The sequence below is a fragment of the Rhinolophus ferrumequinum genome, chromosome 25 (assembly GCF_004115265.2).
Source record: "Rhinolophus ferrumequinum isolate MPI-CBG mRhiFer1 chromosome 25, mRhiFer1_v1.p, whole genome shotgun sequence".
In the NCBI taxonomy this organism is placed as follows: Eukaryota; Metazoa; Chordata; class Mammalia; order Chiroptera; family Rhinolophidae; genus Rhinolophus; species Rhinolophus ferrumequinum.
The window spans coordinates 7,495,895-7,523,148 of NC_046308.1; the positions used below are offsets into that span (position 1 = coordinate 7,495,895).

The 27,254-nt window shown below is 40.1% G+C and overlaps 1 protein-coding gene across 4 annotated transcripts in view; it reads left to right on the top strand.

The window, feature by feature from the left end:
- Positions 1–27,254, top strand: part of PTPN11 (protein tyrosine phosphatase non-receptor type 11) — a 68,076-nt gene that overhangs the window by 6,381 nt on the left and 34,441 nt on the right. For 2 of the 4 annotated variants that reach the window (XM_033097651.1, XM_033097653.1), the window contains exons 2-6: positions 10,573–10,695; positions 15,837–16,031; positions 17,972–18,164; positions 21,010–21,126; positions 21,779–21,892. In XM_033097651.1, the coding sequence (XP_032953542.1) occupies positions 10,573–10,695; positions 15,837–16,031; positions 17,972–18,164; positions 21,010–21,126; positions 21,779–21,892 (742 nt within the window). The remainder of the gene's footprint in view (positions 1–10,572; positions 10,696–15,836; positions 16,032–17,971; positions 18,165–21,009; positions 21,127–21,778; positions 21,893–27,254) is intronic. The other 2 variants (XM_033097652.1, XM_033097654.1) reach the window with 1 other exon arrangement.

The window sequence follows — 27,254 nt, forward strand, 5'->3', positions numbered from 1 at the left end:
ATCCTTTTCCTATAGAATATTAAAATTTAATTAGAAAATGGAAAATTCTTATAATCTGCAGAAAGTACCAAACCATAAACTTTTTCCCCAAGGACAAAGATAATGATTTTTCTGGAGCAGAGGGATATACCCAGTATCACTTTACATTTAGGCAATAAACTGAAATTAGACTTTGGATCCCCAGTTTAAACTCCCTTTTTAGCATAGCAGTCTTGAGAATAAGTTCCTAAAATTGTTGGCCGGCTTGACTTTCCCCACATCGCTGGGGGAAAGGAAAGGGGTGCATAGATAAAACGAAATATTCAGCATCAGTGTATTCTCTTTTTGGTTCATCAGCACTTTTTTTTAAGACTCACTTGACATAAGTCAGTTCCCAGCCTCAGAGAGCTAAGCCTTTGCAGAATTTGCGTTCACCAGTGAGAGAATTCGATTTCTGGTGTGATTTCCCGGCAAATAGTTTGGCTTGCAGGCAGGGATTCTGTCTTTCGTTTCTTCCAGCCCCCTCAGCACAGGGCTCATGTGTTTGGGACATTTATTTTGTTTTTGACATTGATTTGAGGCTCTTCTTCACAAGTGTTTGCTGTTGTTGTTTGTGGTGGTGATGGTGGTGTGTGTGTGTGTGTGTGTGTGTGTGTGTGCGCGCGCACATTTTCAACTTTTTCTATGAAATGAGTGATACCCACCCGGGCCATGTTATGACCTGACAACCTTAGTAAATAATAGACAATGCCCAGAGGACGACTGATTAGAAGAGACTGTCAGGGGCCGGCCGGTTTGCAGATACTAAGAATGAGCAAGAGGAGGACACTTTTCTTCCCCTTTCCCCGCCATGTGACTGTTTCTCCACGTCCCTCCTTTCCCCCTCCTTTCCGTATTTTATCCTGTCTGGTTTTTCTTCACCTCCCTCAAATTCATTCATTCAACAGCCATTCATCAAATGCCTACTGTATCCATGGGGCCCACTATATGAATCGCCTTGCTGATAAATTCAGGTGGAATCATGCTAATTTGCCTTTCCCCCTCCTTTGAGGTAATATAGGCGCATTTACATAACTTTTTTTGTGAAGTAGCCTCCACTGTTTGCATTCTTACTGGGGGCGGGGTGGGGCGTAGAGATGTATGGCCTTAGTACTCAATGTTACAAGTTTATAATCCTTGAGGCCAGCCCTATGACATAATATTAATTCTACTAATTCCATTGTTCTGACCCTCACTAAGATCTCGGGTTGAATGAGCTCTAACTGTTCCTGTTAATGACAAGCATACTGTAAATCACAAAATTGTCGGTGATTGGACACAAATATTAAACATATAATTGGGAAAGAGTTTTTGGTAATTACAAATGCTTTTTGAAGAAAATAGCTAAGGAATGAGAGTTTACAGTATATCAAAGTTCAAGTACCTGGGTTCTGGAGAAAAACATTTAATTTCTAATTATGTGCTCTTTGAAATAATGTAGGGACAGCCCCAGAGATGTGAAGTTAAGTTTATGATAAGGCCGTGTAACACAAATGATACCTACGTCAAAATGGCCTGTGTGAAACTAACATAATTATGCAGGAGAAGAATTTTTCCGGCATATCTTCCACTAATAATAATAATGATAACAACAGTGATAACACATGTTTATTAAGCCCTTCCTTATCCTGTCCAGCCTTTGTGCTAAGTGCTGGTTACTGAGCTTTCCCTGTAAACATCACTCACCTCTGTTCACTCTGAACATGAGAGGTATCATTATAAGTTATAGATGAAATAATAGAGTTTATTTAATAAAGGGGTAAAGAGACTGCCAGCTGCCTTATCTCCTGTTGCCAGTCTACCTGATGGGTGTCGGTGGTCTTTAGCTAGCCTCACCTTCAGCAATTGTCATTTCTGGTACTCAGTCAATTCTTACACCGTGTGTGGTGCTGAGGAGGAGATATTCCCCTATCTGTGTGCTGTGGCAGTCATTTTAATCAGAATTTCCAAAGTGAATGTCTTGGGCACCTGTGCATAAGCCAAAAAACTTGTCCCAAAGGCTCTTTCCTCATGCATTTGGAAACAGCAGATTTTTTAACCCAGAGCCTTAGCCAGCTGACATCTGTGCCTCTTCCTGACCTTGCGTGTGGAGTCAGCTTTGACAGCCTTCTGTGACACCACCGAGGTCAGACGGGGGCCCGTGGATGTGGGAGGGAGCGGTGATGGAAGCTCACCCCAGGGCTGCCCTCTTCCTTCCCTTTCAGCCACTAGTGTTTCCTAATGCATAACGTGTTAGCCTGTTGCTAGGTGCTGGAGGTACACGTTGGAGAAGAAACAGGTAGCTTCTCTGCCCTGTCACGGAGCTGCCAGGCTAGCCTGCAACCTGGCAATTGTAGAAATGTGTGATTAGAACCCGTGTTGGCATCACCCACGGGGAGTATGTGGTTCATTGAGAAGGTCGGATCTGAATGTGGAGGAAAGCAAGTGCAAAAGCCACATATGGCACATTTGAAGTAGACAGAGAGGTCACCAGAACACGAGAGTCAAGTAGGGGCCACACCTTGCAGGGTCTTGCTAACATCAGTGACTTTATTGTATTTTATTCTGACTGAAAACTGAATTTCTAGTTCCAAAGGTGAAACTCTGCAGACTGGCCTGTGCTAAGCATTTTATGTGTATTAGTTTATTTCTATCTCACAACAATAGTGTGAGTTAAGTTTTTTCTAAGCATAGCAAGAAACCCAGAAGCCATAAAGGAAAAATTTGATGAATTTAATCAGGCCCGGATTCGTTTCTGTGGGGGGGGGGGAACCCATTACAAACAGAGTAAAAAGGGAATAAAGCTAAGTCACATATTTGTCACGCATAGAATAAAGGATTATTTTTCGGTTGTATTAAGAGCTCCTCTAAGTCAGTAAGAAAAGTACATCTAAAAAAATGAGCAATGACAAACTGGCAACTCACAGAAAAGGAAAAAAAAAAGTGGTCTGAATACATGAAAAAGTGCTTAGTTTCACATAGAAATGCAAACTAGAATGGTACAATTTTCCGTTAATCAGATAGACAAAGATGAAAAAGTTTGTTAATATATGTACTATTGGCAAAAGTGAGAGAAAACAGGGACTTTCACACTCAGTTTGTGGAAGTTGAAACTGGTCCCTTTTTTTGAGTGCAATTTGGCAAATTTGTCAAAGTAAAAAAAAAAAACTTGACAAAGCAATTTTATTTCTAAAAATTTAATTTATAGATGTACTTATAAAAGTGTGTAAAGATGGTTGTAAAGGATATATTCTCCTGCATTATTTGTAATAACAAAAACTTAGAAATAGTTTTAATGTCCTAGAATAGGGAATAAATTATGAATGGACTATTGTGTAGCAGTAAGTCTAAAAAGAATGTACTGATATTCAAAGATCTTCAGGTCCAAGTAAGTGAAAAAAATCGGAAGATTCTGTGTGGATATGTATTTTACACAGGCAGGCATGGAGGCAGTAGTGTGTTTGCACATATGCACATGTAGATAAGTAAGTATATGTGTATGCATGAGACATTTCTTAAAAGATTAAGAAACTGCTAACTATAGTTACTTCTGAAGAGTGCAACTGGGAGCCTAAGAGAAGCTTACGCGTTTTCTTTTGAATTTGATACCTATCTGTGCTATTATAATACATGAATTAAAAAGATTTTAGAAAATGTGTGTTTTTGTTTTCAACAAGATCCAAAAGGACACTGACTCTATAAAAAAATTAGAGGAGCCCAAAGTAGCTGGCTAAGATAAGGAAAGATTAAATGGGGATGAAAATCAGGCTAACCAAATAAAAAGATCTTGATGGAAGCAGTAAATATTGCACTCGAGGTTGCCATCACAGTGGTAGCGCACAAACCTGAGAAATTCTTTTAGAACCTATTTTTAAAAACGAGATGACAGTGATGGCAGTAAGGGAACAGATCAGCAAATAGATAGATAGTGGGGCCCAGGCTGGAGGACCAGTGTTTAAGAATGAAGCAACTGCCGAGCCTGCAGTATTTCATTTAATGAAGACTAATAATGGAGTAAGATGTTGGAAGAGAACAACAACCTTTCACCTTCCATAAAGGGGAGGTAAAAATTATTTTCCTTTTATTCATTTCATTAGCCTGATAATTGTAGGTTCAAGGGTATTTTTGAAATACTACAATATAACCATCATTTTATTTTAAAAATAATTAGAATCTTATTAGAATTAGGAGTAGGGTGTAGTTTTTGCTTTACAAAGGTGATTACTGTGTTATTTGGTACATAGATAATTATAGTGTTCTGTCTTCATTATGGATTGTTGATTTGTTTTAATAGAGAACAAACTCACACTTACTATTATGACTGATAGGTTTGGTATCAACTCTATCATAATATTTTATAACTATATGTAATGTGTTTCTATATATACAAGATGTATATTCTTTTTTTTTTTTAAGACATGTTCATTCTTCATGCTTGTTGAAAACAGTTTTTTAGGGGGTATGTAGGAAGGCTTGTATTTTTGTTCTATTGGTCACCTTTGTCCTTACACTTTTTGAGTGTCCCTAGTCTTCTGTCTTATCTAATTTTTATTATGTGGCTTACATCAGATTTTTTTCATTATCCTTTAACACCCATCCATTGCCTATTGCCTGTACAAGTTCTTCTCTATTTACCTTTCCCTTTTCCCATTTTCTACTTGCAGGATTTCTACTTACAATATATAATCATGTACATTAGTTTTCTACCCTCATTTGCATCTTCATTTTAGTCTTAACACGTACTTTTATAGATTCTTAAATGCTCACCATCAATTATTTTGTGGATGTGGCTTGTTATCATTTGGTTAAATGAAGCTTGTCCTCTAGTAGATAAGTTAGGAAAGGCTGACAAGTACAACATTCCTTTAGTTCTTGTACGTTGAAACCTGTTTTTTTTATATCTTTGATAGTTGAAGGATAATTTGGCTGCGTATAAAATTCTTGGTTTACACTTTCTTTCATGAAGCTTTTAAAAAACGCTGGTCTACTTGTCAACTTGCTGTGTTTGTTGGCTTTGAAAAGTCTGGTGCTAGCCTAATTTGTTTCCTGTAGTCAGTTATTTAATTGTTTTTCCTGGAGGCCTTGAGGATTTTTTCCCCTTTCTCTTGAAGTCTAATAGTTTCATTAGATTATGTGTCAGGATGATTGTTCTGGGTTAATTTCCCCAGGTAATATGTAGAGTCACATCAGAGCTGGGATTCGAGCCAAAGCAGTCTGGCTCCAGAGTCCGTGCTCTGACCAGGAAGGCTTTGCCACCACATGCCACATACAGTTCCCAGCCTTGTCACCCCGAGGGGTCTCTCTTTCTCTCTTTCTTTAAACCATAAACCTAATATTCTGAAAAGAAAAATGTTTCCCAAACTGTATTATATGATAGTTTTCTCCTTTTTTTTCCTTGGTAGAGGAAAATGTATATGCCACTCAGCTTCAGACTACCACACCAACTAACAATTGTTTTGCAGCCAAAAGCAAAAGGGATTTGACATTTTAATTAGCTGATATAGTTAGACAAATTGAGGGTTAATGTAAGATTTCCATTGTACTTTTAGAAAAGTTATAAATAACTGGAAGCTTTCTGTTAACTCGTTTTTGATTCCCTAGGGCTCTGGGGACCTAGGTGGGAACCATAAATCAAAGAAGCTGTGGACAAGATTTAAAAACAATGGATAGTGAAAGTGATCGTACTGAATGCAAAAGTGTTGGATGCTGGAGTGATATGATAGGTTTCATATAAATGGAGGTGGAGTTTTCCCTGGGTGAAATTCTGTCTTCTGACAAGCTCTCAGAGGGAGTAAATTAGATGACTGAGCGTCTCAAATTTAACACGTACAAAATCCAACATTTGTTTTTCCTCTCCACATCCCTTCTGTATTTCCCTACACAGTACTTCCATCCTTCTAATTGACTAGGCCAAAAACCTAGGAGTCATTGCTACTTTTTTTCTTTCTTTCCCATCCCAGATGTAATTGATTAGGAAATCCCATTGTCTACGCTTAAAGTATTCCTAGTTGGGCTATTACTACTACTGCTGCCACCTTGGTCCTTTCATCATTTCTTGCCTGGTTTATCACAGTAGCTTTCTTAACCGATCTGTGTGCTTTCCTTGCACACCAACTTGAAAGATGATTTAAAATTTTAAGTCAGATCATGTCACTCCTCTGCCTAAAACCCTCCCCAAAAATAAAGGCTGAAGTTTTTACGGGGACCTCGAGGCCATACATCATTGGCTTTTTATTACCTCATTGGCCTCATGTCCTGTCCCTTACCCGTTCTGCTCCAGCCACACTGGTCTCTTGCGTACCTGGGCATGTCAAACACAGTCCGCCCCTGCGCCCTTGATCTTGCTCCTTCCCTAACCGCGCATGCTTGTCTCCTGTCTATCTGCACATTGCTGCCTCACTTCTTCCAGGTCTGATCAAATGTTACTTTATGGCTGAGGCCCTCCCCAGCCACCCTATCTAAATAATATCTACCTCACTCTGTCTCTGTTCCCCTCTCACTGCGTTATTCCTCTTTGTGGCATTTCTCACCATCTGGCATTTTATTTATTTTTATACTATTCTTTATTGTCTGTCTCCTCCATCGTAAAGAAAGCTTCTTGAGGACAAGGATGTTATTCTATTAACTGTGATGTTCTCAGGGCCTAGATGCCTTGCCTGGGATAGGGGCGTAGTGTTTATTGAATGAATGAATGTAATAAGCTTTCTCTTTTATTATCCCAGTTCATTCTTTAAAAAAAGCTTTAATGAGATATAATTCACATGCGATCCATTTCACCCATTTAAAGTATATAGTTCAGTGGTTTTTAATATATTCACGTACTACAAGGATCAGTACAATTGTAGGATATTTTCGTTATCTCAAAAAGAAACCCTGTACCTGTTAGCTATCCACCTCTCCCTTTAAGTAAGCACTAATCTACTTTCTGTTTCTATGGACTCACTTATTCTGGACATTTCATATCAATGGGATCATGTGACATGTGGCTTCTTGTGTCTGGCTTATTTAGTATGTTTGTGAGGTTCACCCAAATTGTAGCATTTATCAGTACTTCATTCTTTTTAATGGCTGAATAATGTTCAGTTGTATGGATTCTCATTTTCTTCTTTTTTTTTTTTTAATTTTTATTGGGGAATATTGGGGAACAGTGTGTTTTTCCAGGACCCATCAGCTCCAAGTCAAGTCGTTGTTATCAGTCTAGTTGTGGAGGGCGCAGCGCACTGGCCCATGTGGGAATCGAACCAGTGACCTTGGTGTTATGAGCACTGCACTCTAACCAACTGAGCCAACGGGCCGCCACTCATTTTATTCTTAAAATGAACCTAAGTAGTATCATTTCCATTTTGCAGATGAGAAAATCTGAGGTGGAAAGAACTTGCCCAGGTCCCAGAGCTAGTAAGTGGTAGAGCTCAGGTGTGCACATACCGGTAGGTCTGTGTGATCAGACGTCTAATCAGAACACTGTAGGACTCTCTGTCCTTAACGCACGGTTTATGACAGCGGTCCCTTCACCCTTGAGCTGTCTTTCTCCTTCACTGCTGTAAAACACTTTAATTGGGCCAATATTTGTTGAGCAGTCTCTTAAAAGTTCATTTGATTGTCAGTCCCAGGACTCCACTTTTAATATTGACTTAATGTTCCTGGGAGCATTGAATTAGCCTCTAAAGGTCCAGGATAATTGGACTTTAGAGATGACTCTTCTTCCCACAAATGGTGACTTGGAATTCATGAGGGAAATCTTGCTGGAAACTAGAGGAACTTTTTTTCTTTCTCATGAAATGTTGTTTTAATGGGTCTCACAATTATGTGACAGATTTTTGGTCGTATTGTTTCCATTAAAAGTACCGATTTAAAAAACTGCCACACACAAAAATAAACCAAATGGTCCACAAAATATTCTCCTTTCCTTCTGAAGGTATAATGATGCATTGTAATCATTAACCAGTCTTTTACTATTAAACTTAAATGGCCAATTGAGACAAACACTTCTGAGACTGCTAGAGAGGAATTTTTTGAAGCAGATGCTCCCTATGGTGGATTTCATTATTAGTGTGTTTTTAAAACTTTTTGTTTTGAAATAATTTCAAATTTACACAAATGTTGCAAGAATAGTACAAAGAACTGTTTACTTTTCACCCAGATTTACCAGTTAACGTTGTACCACATATGCCTCCCTCCCCACACAGTGTATATGATTTTATTCTGAACTGTTTGAGAGTCAGTTGCAGACGTGATGCCTTGTTACTCCAAAATAAAACCAGGGCACTCACACACAATCACAGTACCCTCAGCAAAATCAGGGAAGTTTACATCATAATAGTGCCATCATGGAATTCCTATCCCTCTTTCAATTTGTTTCTTTACCATCCTTTATAGCAAAAGGCAGAATAAATAACAAAAGCCCTTCTCTTCCCTTTGTCTCCCTTCCCTGTGGTCCATGATATATATAGTACAGAAAGCATCATGCATTGTATTACTTGTGTCTTGTTCCTGGCATGTAATCTGTATAGTTCATTGATATCCCCCCCACCCCGCTTTCACGGTTTTCACAAATTTTGAAGCGTTCATGCCAGTTCGTTGAATGTTACTCACTTAGGGTTTGTCTGATGTCCCTCATAATTACTTTAGGCAATGCATTTTTGGCAGGCATATCACAGAAATAACACTGTGTCCTTTTCAGCGCATGATGTCAGGAGGCGCGTGATGTCAGTTTCACCCATAACTGGTCATGTTCACTTTTACCAGATGGTTAAGATAGTATCTGTCAAATTCTCCGGTGTGAAATTCAGTTAGTAGTGTTTGCTTGTTAAGTAACAAGTAATTACTAAGCATTTTCTGGAGAGGTGCTTTGAGTTGCTCTCAATATGCTGTGCTCCCTGAAATGGCCACCCACTAGGTTTACCATCCATTGATGATTCTTACGTGAACTACTAATATGCTGGTTACCAAATGGTGATTTTCTGTTATTTTTTTCTATAATTACTATATGTGATTCTTTGTGATTCTCCTGGAGAGGGCTTCCCTTTCTCCCCATGTGTTTTTTTTTTTTTTTAATTGTGGTTAAATGTACATGACACAAAATCATTTTAACCGTATTTAAGTGTGCAGTTCTGTGACATTAATTCCATTCACATTGTTGGCAGCCACCACCACCATCCGTCTGAAGAACATTTCCATCTTCCCAACTGACACTGTCCCCATAAACAATAACTCTCCTTTCCCCCTTCTCCCCAACCCTGGCAACCACCATTCCGTTATCTGTCTCTATGAATTTGACTACTCCAGGTACCTCATCTAAGTAGAATCATATAGTATTTGCCCTTTTGTGACTGGTGTATTTCACTTAGCATAATGTCTTTAAGGTTCACCCATGTTGTAGCACGTGACAGGATTTCCTTCCTTTTTAAGACTGAATAATATTCTATTGATGTGTGTAATCACTTGCTTTCACCTTTTGGCTATTATGGATAATGCTGCTATGAACGTGGTGTGCAAATGTCTGAGTCCTTGCTTTCAGTTCTTTTGGGGATATACCCAGAAGTAGAATTTCTGGATCATACGGTAATTTTATGCTTAATTTTTTGAGGAACCTTAGTTTTTTAAGATTAATATCTGTGTGGACTCTTGGTTTCCTATTTTATTCAATGGGTTATAGTTCGTTAATATCATTGCTTACTTTGAGGTACAAATATCTCTGATTCGGCCAGTGGGAGGCCGCCCGGTATCCTTTTGACATGTTCTCATTGGGGCTCTTTCGTACTGTGGCACCATAAGACGTGTCAGACTCTCCTTCCTTTTACTGCCCCAGCCCTGGAATCAGCTGTTTCTCTAAGGAGCCCAGTTCCTTTCATTGGAGTATGGTATTTAGCAACCAAAATAAGGATACTACGTGTGCTGCTTGATACTGGGGTGTCACTGCTTCTAGGCCCTTTCAGAAGAGCTAGGAAAATATGTATGCGTGTGTGCGTGTATATAGTATATATACATACACAGAAACATGCATGTGTATTTCTACATCTGTATGTCTATCTCCATATGTGTGTTAAAAACTAGAGTTTGTGAGGACACCTCCAATTCGAATCTTCCACCACAGGGTTTATTCTGTGTTTGTATCTCCTTCCCCAACAGTGCGAAGCCTGGCTCCCACTATCCTCAATATGTTTACTTAGTTATTTGTTCAGTCCCACTCCATGTGTTCAGTCTCCCAACCCTGTGGACTGTCTTTTTGGACTTGGCCATCCAAGTGCCTGGCTTAAGGCCCATACCCCCAGCCCCAGTCCCACTGACCCTGCCCCCAGCCCCAGCAGACGTGTTGGCAGGATCCCAGGCCTCAACCACTGGAAGGCGAGGGTGGGGGGGTGGCTGTGACCAAGGAGAAGAGGCAGGAGGGCAGGAGGGTCTTGATTTGTATTTTTATTAGCTGCTCTACTCATAGGCGTTTCAGCTGTGATGGTGTGGAAACTAGTGCTGACAGAATCCTTTGCTTTTTGTTTCTCTTCCTCTCTCTCTCTCTCTCTCTCTCTCTCTCTCTCTCTCTCTCTCTTTCTCTCTTTCTCTCTCTCTCTCTCTCTCAAGATGGTTTCACCCAAATATCACTGGCGTGGAGGCCGAAAACCTACTGTTGACAAGAGGAGTTGATGGCAGTTTTTTGGCAAGGCCCAGTAAAAGTAACCCTGGAGACTTCACCCTTTCCGTTAGGTAAGTTGGAAGACAAAGAGAGACTCCTGAGAGTGTTTTCCAGGTAGGAAACGTTCAAACCCCACGTGGACAACTTGCTGCCCTCCTTTAGATTTTGCAGGCCTGCCCGCTGCCCTGTGGTGAGGCCTGGCCCACAGATCAGACGTGATTCACGCCTGCTTACGGGGCTCAGGACGGGGCCTCCTGCGACTGAGAGGCTTGGAAATTCAGCCGAAGGGGGTGATGGTGGGCATTTCTTCTCCTCTGACGCTGAGGATGGGTAGGAGCCGGGTACAACCGATTCCTGAGCTCGAGTCCCTCTCCTGGTTCCACGTATCCTGACCCCTGGTGTCCTGCATGTTTCCTTCCCTTCTATTGATCTCTTAGTGGGAAAAATACTTCTAAAGAGTTTCTTCAGATCCCTTGTCTTTTTCAAGAAATAAAACATCACTGAGGAAGTTGTGGTCCCGTGTGTTCCCCTGCCCAGTCCCATTTGCCTCCCTTCTTTCCCCAGAGGAAACCGCCATCGAGAGGTTGGCATATATCCTTCCTGAACATGTTTTCATACTTGGACTGTGCAGGAACAATGTCAAGTTGGTTTGTGTGTTTTTAGAATTCACATCCATGGCTTTATAATGTACGTTATTATTCTGTAACTTCCTTTAATGTTTTTTAAGTTCTGTGCTGGTACATATAGGTCTAATTATTAATTTTAATGGCCATATAATATTTGAATGGTGTGAACATCCCACAGTGGATCCCGTCCCCTATTGCTGGATGTTGGGTTGCTTTCAATTTCTCTGAACAGCACAGCCAACATCTGATTACCTCTCTATTAGAGAAGGTGTGGAAGAGTTTTCTAGAAATTGTTTTACACTTATATACTCAGTCTCCTTACTCTAGCTCATTCCAAGGGCTAGAAATGAACTGCCTTGTGTATTCACTTTTATTATTACTTTTAATGAAAGATGTAAGTAAAATGTGTTTTTCAGGATTTATTTAGGAGCCCTTTGGGACTTGGGAAGTCCCTTTTTGGTATAGATTAGTTTTTTGAGGAGTTTTCTAGGCTTTTGGCAGTACAGACTTCTAACCTAAAGTTATGGGACATCTGATCTGTAAGAGTTTGGATGGAGATTAGATGATGATGAAGAAGATGAAGATGATGATAGCAAACATTGTTGAGGACTTGACGTATTCCAGGCTGCAGTGTTAAGTGCTCTGTACTCATCATTGTATTTAATTTCCCCAACAACCTATAAATAAGAAACACTATTACCTTTATCTTACATGTGAGTAAGCGGAGACACAGAGGTTAAGTGGTTAAGTTAGTAAGCTGGTCTCATAGCTACTGCCATGTTTCCCCAAATATAAGACCGGGTCTTCTATTAATTTTTGCTTCAAAAGACGCATTAGGGCTTATGTTCAGGGGATGTCATCCTGAAAAATCATGGTAGGGCATATTTTCCAGTTAGGTCTTATTTTCGGGGAAACACACTAAGCAGCAGACCCAAGATTATAGAAATGGTGGAGGATTTTTCCCCTCAACTTTTTATTCTGAAGAATTTCAGACCTATAGAAAAGTTGAAGGATGAAATACAGTGAACACCCACACGCCCTTTACCTGTAAACATTTTACCGTATTTGCTCTTTCTCTTTATGAGTGTGTGTGTGTGTGTGTGTGTTATATACTTTTTTTCTCCTGAACCTTTTGAAAATAAGTTGCAGATATCAGGATGTTCATTTTTACCTCTAAATTTTACTTGCAGAGTGCAAGTCTTATGAACGAGGACATTCTCCTATATAACTACAGTATCATTATATAAAAGAAAGTTGGACATTGATTCAATGATATTATCTAATGTGTAGTCATTTTCAAATTTCCCTCACTACTTCAATAAAGGCTTTTGAAGCCATCCCATTATTTCCCATCAGGAAGCACATAGTATCTGTTTGCCCCATCTTTTGGTGTTTATGCTCTTGGAGGCTCATTGCTTCTAGGCCCTTACAGCAGACAGAGCTGGGAAATAAATATTTACATATTTAAAACCAAGTGTTCATACTGATAGTTCCAGTTCAACGCAACTTCCTCACCTTTTTCCATTCCATGTTTGTGTTTCTCTTCTCCTGTCAATATATGACCTCATTTGCCCAATCCCGTAATACAAACAGAGACTCAGAATCACTGTACCATTATCATTTCTAATTACAAACCCATTAAGTATAGTTCAGGATTTCTTTGGAGTCTTTTTGTTCTTTGAATATATCCCCCTTAGGGTCTTCAATCAGCGCTATGTTCAGAAGTTATAGGAATTCATCATTTTCTGTGAAGTTAATGAACTTACTACAAAGTTGGATTCATTTCTTTCATTTTGTATTCAGTCTTTTTGTTATGTATTCAGTTTTTTTAGTCTTTGTTGGTTTAATTTTAGTTTTTGAATGTGTGAAACATTTATAAGATGTAAAAGTGAACTATATAAAAAGGTATATTCTTGGAAATACCATTCTTATCCCTTACGCCTCGTACCTCATTTCCACTCTGTCCCTGTGGGTAACCATGTCTGTTAATTTCTGACTTATCCTTCTGTGTTTCTTTCTACACATGAAGTAGAACACTAAATACATTTCTTTGTAGTTTACTCTTTTCACTTTCATTAATCTTTTAGTACTCTTCCTCATTGTTTTAATCAATTGTATAGCATATAACTTTATACAATTTCCTACAGATGGGAGTTTGTTTCCAATATTTTACAATGGTATATAATGCCACAACGAATATAATAAACTTTTGCATATGTTTTGTGCTTCCGGAAATGTATTTTCAAGTTGAATTGCCGGGAGTGAGATGACTGGAGCAGAGAGTAAAAGTATATGTAGTATAGTTTTTCCATATACCCCTCTGTAGTGTCTGCAGTAGTATCATGACTGTATCATTTGTACTCCCACCAGCAGTGCATGAGAGTACAGTACCTGTTTTTCCACAGTGTCACTAGTTGAGTATTATCTAGTTTTCCGTTTTGACCAACATGATAGGTGAGAAATGCTGTCTCAGTGAATTTTCATTTTCATTTCTCCTGTAATTGAAGCTGAACATCTTTTCATCAAGTTTAAAGGCCTCTTGTAATATCTTTTTCATGAACTGTCTTAGAACCAGTACTTGAACAACTCCGCAATATTACAAAGTTTTACTTTTTATGGTTCCTTATATATGATATATGTTATAGATACTGTAGTGTGTGTGTGTGTGTGTGTGTGTGTGTGTTTATTGTTCTGGTTCTCTGCAGGCGATCTAACCTTTTTGTTGTGTGCCCATGCTGAAAAATTGGTGATTATGTTGCCTTCTATTCAGTTAGTCACAGAAGATCATCCGTTTTTAATTTTGAGAAAAAAATACAGAAAAATACAAAAATTTATGGAAATCACCCATGTTGTATTTATTGCCAGTCATTTTTTTCTTCAAAATAAAATACAAAATAAAGCAAAACTTCCTTTATCACCCTTGATCCTGTTTTTCCCTTTGTCCCAGAAGAGGCTATTATCATAAGTTTCTGCCTAGTTCCTTAAAAAACAGTACCCATATTTATAACATAATAAATAATATACTATATAAATGGTATGTAATAAAATATACATATATGTGTGTGTCTGTATTGTGAACAATGTATAGTATTACTTGTGTGTGTTCACTTTTCGTAAATGGTCCGTGCTAAGCATATCGTTCTGCATTGTGCCTCTTTCATGCAGCATGACGCCTTCGAGATCCTTCTGTATCGCTGTATGTTGATTTGTCCATACCTGAATGTCTTTGTGTTGTGTCACTAAGTAAAGGCTAGACATCGAAAGCTCAGGTGTTAAAACAGAGTGAGGCGTAGCTGGAGGAGAGTGGCCTGCAGTGCCTTTTTACCCACTGAGAAAGGTTGTCACCAAAAATCAGAAGTAGATCTTGTCACTAACATTTAAGGGGATGATTTTTCTTACATTCCTTAGTTCCCATCTTCCTTTTCTTTAGCAGAAATGTGTTTATGTTTCCCAGAGGTTTCGTCAATAATGATACAGGGTCAGACTAAAAATACGTATATGTCTGTGATGGTAATAAATATATGTTGGGGGTTGCCAGACCCCTTGGGTCCACCTAGGTGGATAAATGGGTGTCTTTGAGATGTATTTAGTCGTTCAGAAAACCAAATAAGAATCAAAGACTGCCTAGGCTGATTAAAATATCAAGTTTTAGAAACTTTTGGCCAGTGTTATGTCAACTCAGTGGAATCATTAGTCATCTCATGCTGGAAAACTGTCAATTATATGTGTCCTTAAAATGATTTTTAAGATACAATTATATACAGTATCTTAAGTATACAGTGAGATGAATTTTGGCAAATGTATATATTCATGTAACCAATACCCCAGTCAAAATACGGAGTTTTTTCATCACCCTAGAAAGTTACTTGTGCCCCCTTTTTACTCTCCCTCCTTCAAAGAGGCAACCACTATTTTTATTTCTATCCCCATAGACTAATTTTGCTTATTCTACAATTTCATATAAATAAAATCATATATTCTTTTCTGTCTGGCTTCTTTCTCTTAACATAATATTTTTGAGATTCATCCATGTTGCATGTATCAGTGATTTTTTAAAATTGATGTGTGGTATTCTATTGTATGAGTATACAATTATTTGCTTATCCATTTTGGTGATAAATATTTTAGTTTTCAGTTTTTTTCTATCATAAATAAGGCTGCAATGAATATTCTTATACAAGTCGTTTGGAAGCCATACAGTTTCGTTTCTTTTGGGCAAGGATTTGTCCAAATCCACTTAGGAGTGGATTTACTGGATTATACAGTAGATATATGTTTGTTTCACTTTAATTATATGTCTTGATTAATGATGAGAAAAATTATTGTCACATGATATATGCAGTTTGATAGGTCCGACTTTCAAAGTAGAAGTTGTACAAGGGAAAGAAACTAATAAGCAGAGTTCTTTTTGTTGAAATCATTGTGTGGTTATTTCACTCATTGCGTTTCTTACAGGGAAATTGTAAACTCCATCCTCGGGTTTGTATTAATGTTTAGGTGAAATCTGATAATGAATATGAGATCCATGTTTACCAGCATAGCTCTTTATTTATTTTTCCCCCCACCTTTCTAATGGACTATTTTAGAAGAAATGGCGCTGTCACCCACATCAAGATTCAGAACACTGGTGATTACTATGACTTGTATGGAGGGGAGAAGTTTGCCACTTTGGCTGAGTTGGTTCAGTATTACATGGAACATCATGGGCAATTGAAAGAGAAGAATGGAGACGTTATTGAGCTCAAATATCCTCTGAACTGTGCAGATCCTACCTCTGAAAGGTCAGTGACGTTTGAGTAACAGCAGAGTCTGAGTGTCTCCCATGCCTTAGGTGTTATGTGAGTACATTATGCAGGTTTGGCTTGTATCTTTCTCGAGTTGCAATTTTTGTTTTGTTTTGCTTTTAATTAAAATTTTTTTTCAATTATACTTAACATTCACTATATTAGGTTCAGGTGTACAGCATAGCGATGAGACGTTTATATAACTTAGGAAGTGATCCCCCGGTCAATCTTGCGCCCACCTGACACCCTATATAGTTATTACAATATTATTGACCATGTTCCCTAAGCTGCTCTTTACATCCCCATGACTTTTGTGACCACCAATCTGTATTTCTTAATTCCTTCGCTTTTTTCACCCCAAGCTTCAGTCTTTATAAAGTTTTACTAAAGAGTAACAGGATCAGGTTATTCTCAGTGTCCTTTTCTTGCAAAAGCTTTCATCACTGTTACTCTCATTCTACAGTGTGCTCAGACTATTCCTGTATATTCTTAGTACATGCCATAATGTTAAGATTGTTGAGCTTCAGCTGATAATCTTTGAGAGTTATGAGAGGAAAATAAATGATGCTGGAGACACCAGTCACAGCAGTTCTGTGCAGTAGCTCCCAACCCGTTATTCAGCAGTGCCACCAACAGATGTCAGTTTAAGCTCAGAAGTGGAAGCGCAGAGAACCCCGAGGGTCTGATTTTTCATCAGCTCTTTTCTGTTACCCACAAATGTATGAGAATGACCTTGCTTAGAGGGAATCCTATTATTTCAGAGCTCTTCCCCCTCCACCCATTAGATCTAAGCTGAGGTAAGCTGGGGCTTGACTTAATTTGTATTGATTTTATTGCCTTTCTCCATTTCCAGTCTCCTCTGACTCAGTACAAATACAGGGTCTCTTAATTAGGTTTGTATATTTTGTGTCTTCAGGTAGTTTTCTCCAACTTGCACCTCTATGTCTGTGCTATTATATGCTGATAATTTGTTTCTCCAGCTACCACTGTAGCTTCAAGCAAAAGGCTATCTGCCAGCTCTATGCAGTTTATTTCTAAATTTTACTCTGTTTAGTTGAGGGTGGATGAAAAATGACTCCAAGTGTCCCCCTTTAGTGATGAGCCACCCCATTAGCAGCCATGATAGTGCTTGTTTTCTTACCGAGATCCTGAGGGAAAAAGCCACATTATTAATATAATTATGTTAAGATGTTTTCGTAGTAACTTAAAGTAATGTCTTAGAGTTTGTCCTTGGACGGCGGCCTTGGGCAGGACTCCGGTGTGCTGGTTAAACACGCAGATTGCTGGGCCCCTTTCAGAATTAGCGTATTGTGAGCAATGGGAATTCACATTTTTAGGAAAATCCCTCACCCCTACTCCAAGTCTTATATGCATTACATTTTGAAATGATAACCCAGTATTCAGGCCCAAGATGTTGACAGCAAACTTGGAGACTGTCCAAGTAGAGGTTGGAAATATGGAAAAATTGGAAATGCTTGAATTGATTTATAATGAAGATCCTTTGTAAGTTTGGTTCACATGCCAGAGCAAGGGCAAACTTCCAAATGATTCTCTGTCTCTACCGTAACTTTCTGTTATAATTTCTTTAAATGGCTGTGATTAAACAGTTAGTCCTTTTAGGGTTGGGTGTGGAGAAACGACAAATTATGTTCTTAAAAGATGGGAGGTGTAAAAGAAATAGGAAAGATGGAGGACAGTTGTCTCCAAATGACTGTGGGCTCATTTAAGAAGTTTAATAGTCATTTTTAACATCTTTGTCATTTTTCCTGTCTGCTTGGGTCGCAAATTCTATCTTCTGCGGGATCACTCAGTCTCTTGGAGGGGACGTGTCTGTGTTTTAATTGTGTTTAGGAGAGCTGACTCTATATGGTAGTTTTGTGAAAGAATGTTGTGAACCCATGGCCGAACTCAATTTATTTTCATTAAAAAAAACCTAGGTGGTTTCATGGACACCTCTCTGGAAAAGAAGCAGAGAAGTTACTAACTGAGAAAGGAAAACACGGGAGCTTTCTGGTACGAGAGAGCCAGAGCCACCCTGGAGATTTTGTTCTCTCTGTCCGAACTGGTGACGACAAGGGGGAGAGCAGTGACGGCAAGTCCAAAGTGACCCATGTCATGATCCGCTGCCAGGTAAAGCCTCCGTTGAACTATGGGGCTGGCAAAATGTCATCTTGGGGTGATTGTTCTGCTGGAAGCAGACAGATGCCGTTATTTCCAAAGTCAGATTTTCTTCGCTCATGTGGTCAGGAGCTTCTCCACTTTTAGTACATTGCTCATTATCGTCGCTTCATCATTTCAGAACTGTAGTAAATGATTTACTTCCAGTCTCTGACAGATTCAGTCATGCCTCTGTGTCACCTTCTACCCTGCAGCATCTAATCTGTTTCTGCTCCTCGGCCCCCAGAGTCGGCCTCCGTCTGTTTCTAAAGTGATGGCCTCGGCGCCTTCTTAGGACTGTCCTGGTCTAGCCTGCGACTGCAGTTGCCTGCATGTTACAGAGACCCTCTAGTAAGGATGGGAGAATTGAACTCACTAGTTCTTGTTTTTAAGTGGTGACGGGGTCAAGTAGGTTGATTCTTGGTTAACTTTGTTTTGGCATCGTTTCCTAAATAGGAACGGTCCATTCTCTATTGCTTCAGGTTTTAAATTGAAAAAAACAAGCGAAAAAAAAACACCCAGCTTAATGAGATATAATCCACACATTGTACAGTTCACCCTTTTAGAGTGGACCATTTAGTGGTTTTTAGTGTATTTACAATTATGCAACCACAAGCACTATGTAATTCCAGAACATTTTCATCACCCCAGAAAGAAACCCTGTGTCCGTTACCAGTCACTCCCGATTTTTTCCCTCCCTCCAGCTCTTGGCAACCACTAGTCCACTTTTTGTTTCTATGGATTTGCCTATTTTGGACATTTCATATAGCTAGAACCGTATAATATGTGGCTTCTTTTACTTAGCATAATGGTTTCAAAGTTTATCCATGTTGTAGCATGTGTCAGTAAACTATTGTCAGATATTCTGTTGTATGGATATATACCACATTTTGCTTACCCATTAAAAAGTAACAGTCATTTTGGCAATTATGAATAATGCTGCCAAGAACATTTTTGTACAAGTTTTTGTGATATTTTCTATTTGATGAGACATCCAGCTCATATTTTCTTTTAATTTGTGAAGTGTATTTTCTTTTAGTTCTTTGAACATATTTAGATTAGCTGATTTATTGTCTGTGTCTGGGCTTTTCTATTGACTGCTTTGTTCCTTCTATGTATGGGCTATACTTTCCTGTTCTTTGCTTGTCTCATACTTTTTGTTGGAAGCTAGACATTTTAAATAATATAACATGGTGACTCTGGAACTCAGATACCCTCCTTTCCCAGGGATTTTATTGCTACTTTTTAGTGTTGCTATAATTGTTGCTGCGTGGGTGTTTAGTGACTTTCCTGGAGCAACTCTGTAAAGTCTGTATTCTTTGTCATGTGTGGCCAACTGAAGTCTGTGGTTAGTTAGTGGTCAGTTGATTATTGGACAGAGATTTCCTTACATGTCTTGAACCATTAAGTCTCCTAGTCTTTGCAAAGGGCTTTGTGATAGGGTATGCCTTTAACACTCGGCAGCTTAAAACTCCGCCTTAGCCTTCATTTCCTGCTTGTGCAGAACCGTAAGTTCAGCCATAGGTGAAGATTGGGGCCTTCTCAGATCTTTCTTGGACTTCACACAGCCCTCTACATGCACATGGTCTTCTAGATTCTCAAGAATATGTTGGAGGTTTTCAGAGCCCCCTATGGTCATTGCCTAGATTTTCCTTTTAAGTTTTTAGTCAGTCTCTTATTTACCCTGACTGGTATTGCTACCTCAGGCAGCTGTGATATTAAGCAGTTGCTGCTGATTGTTTCTGGCAGATCCCCTGAAGACCAGGCTGCGTGAGCTCTGATAATAAAGTCAAATGAAGGCAAGTTCAGAAAATAGGGCTTTTCTAGGAAGCTGCTAACCAGGCCAAATAGTGATTATTCTCTGGGGGCAGGTCTCTTGCAAGAGCTCCAAATCCGCTCTGTCCCCTCTCGTTGTGTTCGGTCGCTTGTTTTCATAGCTACTGTGGTCACGAGGCTCTTGGTTTTCAAAGCGACTGAGGAGCTGAGGACAGGAGAGAGGGAGGAGGGCAAGTGAAAACACCACAGTTTGCTGTTTTTACCAAGAACTACCATTTTTCTTGAATAAATCCTCCCTTGACTATTGCAAGTTCTTGTTTAATTTTCAGAGTTCTGACAAAGTGAATGACAATTTTTGCCAGTGTTGTTGCTTTTATGGCAGAGGAGATTTTTTCAGAGGTCTTTACTTTGTCATTCTGAAAATTTTATTTTTGAATAAAAGATTGTACCCAAATATCTTCATATATGTTATCTCGAGGGTTTTGTATTTTCTGAGTTTAACTGTTTTCCTGTTGTTTCCCTTAAGTAGCCTATTCTGATGTGCGGAGCAGAAAAATTTTCCTGGTCTCTGTTTATAATTTTTATTAGAAGATGAAAGTAAAGGCATGTATATTGGGCTTCAGTGCTCCCTCACCAGCCTTGGAGTTTGTTGTGTTTTAGAGAGCAATAGTTGTTGACCTTCTATTCAGCAGCCATATGTATAGTCACTTAACCTAGAGTAATACAAAATAGTAAAGAGTACTGGTTTTCGTTTCTTTAACTATTTAGTGAACTTACGAAGGAGAAACTTTCCTGTGGCCTAGTTGATGTTGGGTGCTCATTTAGAGTCTCTCTCCCTTAACGCACGCTCTCCCGTTGGGCCAGCCATTTCATTTTCATTATCCTGTTGTGTCCTTTCCTTTGTGCTACTACAGCTGTTGGGAAAACAGTAATTTAACATCAAGGTAATAAACATATATATATATATATATATATACATATATATATATATATATATATATATATACATATATATATTTTATTTTTTTTTTTGTCTTGAAAGGAACTGAAATACGATGTTGGTGGAGGAGAACGGTTTGACTCTTTGACCGATCTTGTGGAGCATTACAAGAAGAATCCCATGGTAGAAACATTGGGTACAGTGCTACAACTCAAGCAGGTGAGCGTATTGGAAAGCTAAAGCTCTTATGTCCTTGCAGAGTGGAAAACATCCTAATATAGAATAGTCCAAAAACACGGAAGTAGAATAGTATCAGGCACTTCCATGTACCCATCACCCAGCTTCAGTTACCATCACAGCATCACATCTTATTTCCATTGTTACGCTACTCACTGCCCTCCTCCTGGTATGTGGAAACAAATTCCGGATATTACGTCATTTCCATGACTGTCTCCATTGGGATCTCTCAAAGGCCACACAGAGTTTTTAAAGCACCTTTGGGTGCTTTAAATACTGACTCATATTGGAGTTATTGCTATTTCAAAGTTCACTCTGATCACTTAGTGGCAAATGATGTTACCTCTCTGGGTTGCGGTCTGTTTATCAAGAAGAATAGGTTGAATTTATAGCAGCAGAGTTAAGGGTGTGTGGAGATTGGAAAAAGATATATTTCCTTGTAGAACAGAAGAGAAAATGAAACTATTTGAAAAATGTTTATTGTGAATTACTGGGTCCTGTGAACTTCCTGTCCTTGCTTTTATAAATACCAAAATAGAAGTTTGGTTGTTTCTTTGTTTGTTTTTTGTTTTTGCATTAACACTTTCTTCTATAATACTTTCTTCATTTCACACCAACTGCTGAATTTCATTAGCCCCTCAACACAACGCGTATCAATGCTGCTGAAATAGAAAGCCGGGTTCGAGAACTAAGCAAATTAGCCGAGACCACAGATAAAGTCAAACAGGGCTTTTGGGAAGAATTTGAGGTAAGTTATTAAAAAAGTTTTTTTCCCCCATGAGTTATGAAGTCCTGCTTTTAATGGAAGAGAAGTTGGTCTTCGGTTCGCAGTGGGATATGAAAAACTTGAATCCGTGTCCTTTCTGAATCCGGCCATTGATTGACATGGAACAAGTTGCTGAGGGGGCTTCTTTGCAATAGAAGGGCACTGTGTTCTGGAGAAAGGAGTTGGCAGTTAATATGAAATGGATGAGCCAGTAGCTGCCTTTGGCTCTTTGGGTTTGCTGGCAGAAACCCAGAAAAACAAAAGGATCTAATTCCTTTGGAAGAGTTCCAGCATTGGCTGGGGTCTACAGAAATAATCTGTAGCCTTATTGCCGTGAATAAGTAAGTAAAAGTGAAATACCTCATGGTGACTTCAATTTGGGCGTTGAAATTTATAACTTTGGGAAGTTAAGTGAAATGATTTCTTTCCTAAAACCAGCTCAGGTAGGAGAATGCCCCTCTGGGACTGTGCTGTTCCTGTTGTAGTCCGATATGTCACTTACCATCATACAATCTCATTCCTGTTCTTCTCATCCATTTGACAGAAAACTTCCTCAAAAACAAGGATTGTGCCATATTTACCTTCATCATTAACCCTAGCACGTGGCACAGAGCCTGGTACAAAAAACAGAAACTCTGTAAATGGTTCATTATTCCATACTTTTGTAGGACTTTAGAATTTATGCATATTTGTGGAATGAATGAATGAAGGGCCAGATGAAGTGATTTTAGCCACAGTATGTCAGGTCAACTTATTGAAATAACTATTGTTTCTGTTTCACAGAGGAGGAGCCTGAGGCTCAGGAAGGTGAAGTGAATTGCCTCACCACAAATATTGATTGCCTTGTGGCAGAGGGGATGTGTCCAGAATAGAACATTCACAGCTCTTGCTCAACGTTGCCGAACAGGGACTTGTACTCAGGTTTATTTTCTCACACCAGGCATTGGGTTAGTCACCGAGGTTACATGGCAGACAAGATGGACAGGGCTTCTTCTGTCTTTAAGGCCCTTCCAATGGAGAGACGGGAGGCAGTGATGAAAAGCATCACCGAAAAAGTGATGACAAACTGAATAAGTCAGAATTTAAAAATGTCAAGCTCAGGATTCTCTTGATTGTATCCTGCCAGCCTCCATAACAAAAGGCAGCATTTCCACATTCCTTGTATTACATTTACTTCATTTCATTTAGTCTTTATAAAGCCTCATGAGGTAGGTGGATAAGTACAGAAATTGTAGAAGCCTTACACAAAATTTGAATGAAAACCCTGTTTTTCAAAAGTGTTTATTATGTAAAATTTCAAACGTATACCAAACCGAGAGAATAGGATAATCCCAGCAATATGCCTGTCACTCAGCATTAGCCATTGTTGATATGTGGCAGTCTTGTTAACTGCACCCGTTACTCCCCCAGCCTTGGCTGATTGCAAATCCCAGATGTCATTTCATCTTTAACTTTCATGTCAAAAATCATAACCAGAATATTATCACAGCTAAAACTATTGACAATAATAGTTAATATTGTGATGCCTAGGGAAACAAAGCCAAACCTTCCCAAAGAGCTTGTGACAGTAGAGGTGTTTTCAAGATTCCATTGGTGGGGGTCAAGATACAAACTTGGAAGGAAGTCCTAGCCTGACTTTGCTGGTCATGGAAAAAGAACACAGACCTGATGGTTTCACTCTGTGACATCTCAAAGTCAGGTCATCTTTTATACATTGTTAACAAACAAAGGTGGGGGTGGGGATTAAGTTGGTTTTTGGAGGAAATGAAAAAAAGAGCACACCTCTGTACTCTACAAGTGCTCCATAGAGGTCAGGCCAAGGTCGTAAGTTGTCATCCACCAAATCAGGGCATTAACTTTCATTTAAACTGGAGCTAGATCTAAATAGCAGATGGCCTGCTTTCTAGATCTCTTATGTATCTGCTACTCAAATCCAGGCCATGTAAAAAAATTGCCCTTTAAGGTTGGGGTCAGTAGAATAAGTCTGAAAACAGAACAAGCCATTATAGAAAAAATTAGATACGTGGAAGCAGAGATTCATTATAACCTAAGTCCTCTGAAACTGGGGTTTGTTCACACTAGCAAGGCATTCTTATTTGAGCCATTGTACCTTGGCTGTTTCCTGGAAGGTGGTAAATTTAGGATCAGGTCCATCTTACCGTGTGCTCTGATAGTCTTTAAAGTGAACCAGAGCTCTAAATTGCAGTGCCACTGGTGATTTAATTCTGACAGCTATGTTTTGTTTGTCTGTATGCCCAACTCCTGTTTATCTGTAAAACTCTGTATGTCCTTCAGGTCTGTTTTGCTAGAAGACACTTATAAATTACTTTCACTTTTGACGCATCTTAAAATACAAAGTCTCTTGTGAAGCTCTGCTTCTTTTCTCCTTTGCTGCTGAAATAAATTCAGGTTGATGATTTTCTTCTAGGATACATTGTATGCCCGAGACATTATTGAACCCAAGTCTTTGATTCGTTTTCCTGTTTCTGATCTGTGTAAACATCTTGTGTCCCTCTGCTCCTGAATATAAAGAGGCAGCTAATATTTCTAGATTTGTCGAAAGGCAGTAAAGTTCTGCTAACATGAGACTGACACCAAATAAGTGAAAAGGCAGTTTATGGTCCTGTAATTGTGTGTCTGCGATGTGCAGGTTACCTGAAACCTGAATTCAGACCTGCTCATCCTGACGAGGTACATAGTGCATGGCTGCATTACAGAGTCTGCTCCCTCTCTGTGCCTGTTTCTCCGTTTTGAGTCCTCCAGGCCTGAGCTGCCAGGAGGCACGGTGAACTGAGTCTGGACACTGCATCTGACTGTAAGACCCAAGTCGAGGATGGAAATCTTGCCACCGACAGCCACTGGGCCCACTCTTCCTTTCCCTCACCTTCTTCCTCCATCGCTCTGCCCTCTCTGTTTCCAGTAGCCCTGTTCTCCACATCCCTGCCTCATCCTTCTTTTCCTTCAGCAGATTTCTCTGCTTCTTGACTTACAGACCTTAGTTGTAGCCCCTTTCAGATATTGCAACTAGCAAGTTTCAGTCTTTGCATCAAAGTCTCAGAGATTCTCGTCGGCTCAGAGGCCATCCATCTTTGGTCCAAGGAGCAATGCCAAGGGCACAATCACAGAGGGAACAGATATGTCTGCATGGACCACCCTAACTGGGGAAAAATAGTTGTCAGAGATGAGGGTTGTAGGGAGTTGGGTAAATAAATGTTCCGCAAATATCTGCCACAAACAGTAGACACCAATGGTGGCAATGGTTTATGATTCACTCAACAAATATTTATTAAGCACAGTCTGTGTGCTGGAGTCTCTGTTCTAGGTTCTGGGGATGTAGCAGGGAACAAATCAAAGTCTGTCCCTATGAAATTTATAGTCAATTAGGAGAGACAGACACTAAACAAAGAAACAGGTAAATAATCAATAGGTGAGATGGTGATAAGTGCTATGGAGAAAATACAGTAGGGCAGGCCAGCCTGGTGGCTCCAGTGGTTGGAGCGCCGTGCTCCTAGCGTTGAGATCACCGGTTCGATTCCCACATGGGCCAGTGAGCTGCGCCCTCTACAGCTAAGATTGTGAACAATGGCTTTCCCTGGAGCTGGGCTGCCGTGAGTAGCCGGAGGCCGCCGTGGCCTGGTGTGTGCTGCCGCGTGCTGCCAGGAGCAGCCGGTGGCCAGCGTGAGTGGCCGGCAGTCAGGTGACGACGGCCTCAGCTGGGGGGAGCGCAAGGCTCATAAGACCAGCATGGGTCAGGGGGCTGTGTCCTACACAACTAGGCTGAGAGACACGGAGAACTGGAGTGGGGGGGGTCGGACGGGGGAGGTGGAAAAGGGGGAAAAATACAGTAGGGCAAGATAAAGGTGTGTGCCGCTAATGATTACCGTTTTACATAGATCTCTGTGGCATTTGCACACACAGAGACCTGCGGGAAATAAGGAGCAAGCCATGCAGATAAGCTCAGGAAGAGCGTTCCAGGCAAAGGGAACAGCAAGTGCAGAGGCCTTCGCCTGGGAATGCCCTTCACATGTGGCCCGATCAGCAAACGGGCCAGTACAGTTGGAGAGGAGTGGGCAAGAGGAAATGTAGAGGCGACCGTGGAGGGATCAGGTCACACAGGGCACTGTGGGTCAGCGGAAGGCCATTGGCCTCTACTTGGAGGAGGTAGAGTCTCCGGGAGTTTTGAGCACAGGGGAGCCGTGTCACTGTGGCTGCCGCGTGGAGCAGTCTGTAAGGGAAGGATAGAGCAGGGAGACGCGTAAGGAGGCAGACTGCAATCATCCAAGCAGAGGAACGACCGTTGCTTGCACCAGGACTGAGCGGTGGAGGGGTCCTGGAGATATTTTAGAGGTAGAATTATCAGGATTGAAGGCAGTGTTGTTGGCAGATTGTGTGGTAAGAGAAGACAACTGAGGCAAGGATAAGAGAAGTTTTTGGCTTGAGCAATTGGTAGGATGGAGTTACCACTTAACCTAGATGGGGAAGGCTGGGAGGAACAGGTTTTGGGGCAGGTGATCAGCTTTCATTTGGGACACGTTAAAGTTTGCGCCACCTATTGGACATGTAATTGGAATGTGATTCTTCAACTAATTCTATGGTGTTACAGGTGGGGTTGTATGAGAATGTTCTTCCTCCCTCACTTTTTCACCTTGCTAGAATCTCTTCCCTCTTTAGTTCCCAGCCTCAGGGTCGTTTTCTCAGGGAAACCTTCCTTGATCCCTGTGCCCGGGCCTGGGTTGGTTCTTCCCGTTATATGTGCACATACATAGCAGCAAATCCATTCCTGTACAGTACTTACCATCCTGGGAATTCGTGAGTAATTTGCGTGGTTATTGGTTTAACGTTTGTCTCTTGTACTGTGACTCCATAGAAGCAGAAAACTTTACTAGGTCTGTTGGAATAAAGAGATGTTTTTGCTCAAAATGAAACTGATGGTGAACAAAGAAAGAGATGGATGCGCTTTGATCCTGCTCTTTTGTGCCTGCCGTGTGCATGTCATCTAAGAAAATAACCCAGAGCAGTCCATGGGTCCCACAAGGACTGCTGGTCCTGTTTTGTTCACTGGAGCCCCATTATCCAGAAAGCCTGACACAGAAGGTACAAATAAATATTTGTACTGAGTGTTGAATCTGAGCTGCTTTCAGTAGCTAGACTTGTACTGGCTTCAGACCCTTTGTGTACATTTCGAGAGGGGACAGCTTTCTGATGCTTAAAGGGTGGAGGAATGTTCCAGGCTTTGCTTTGAGATGTTCCTCTTTACTCCCATCTAGTTTGTTTTCATCAGCAGCCCCGGTTTGAGGCTTGATGGACACACATTTTAGTCTTTGAGGTCCCCGTATACACTTGC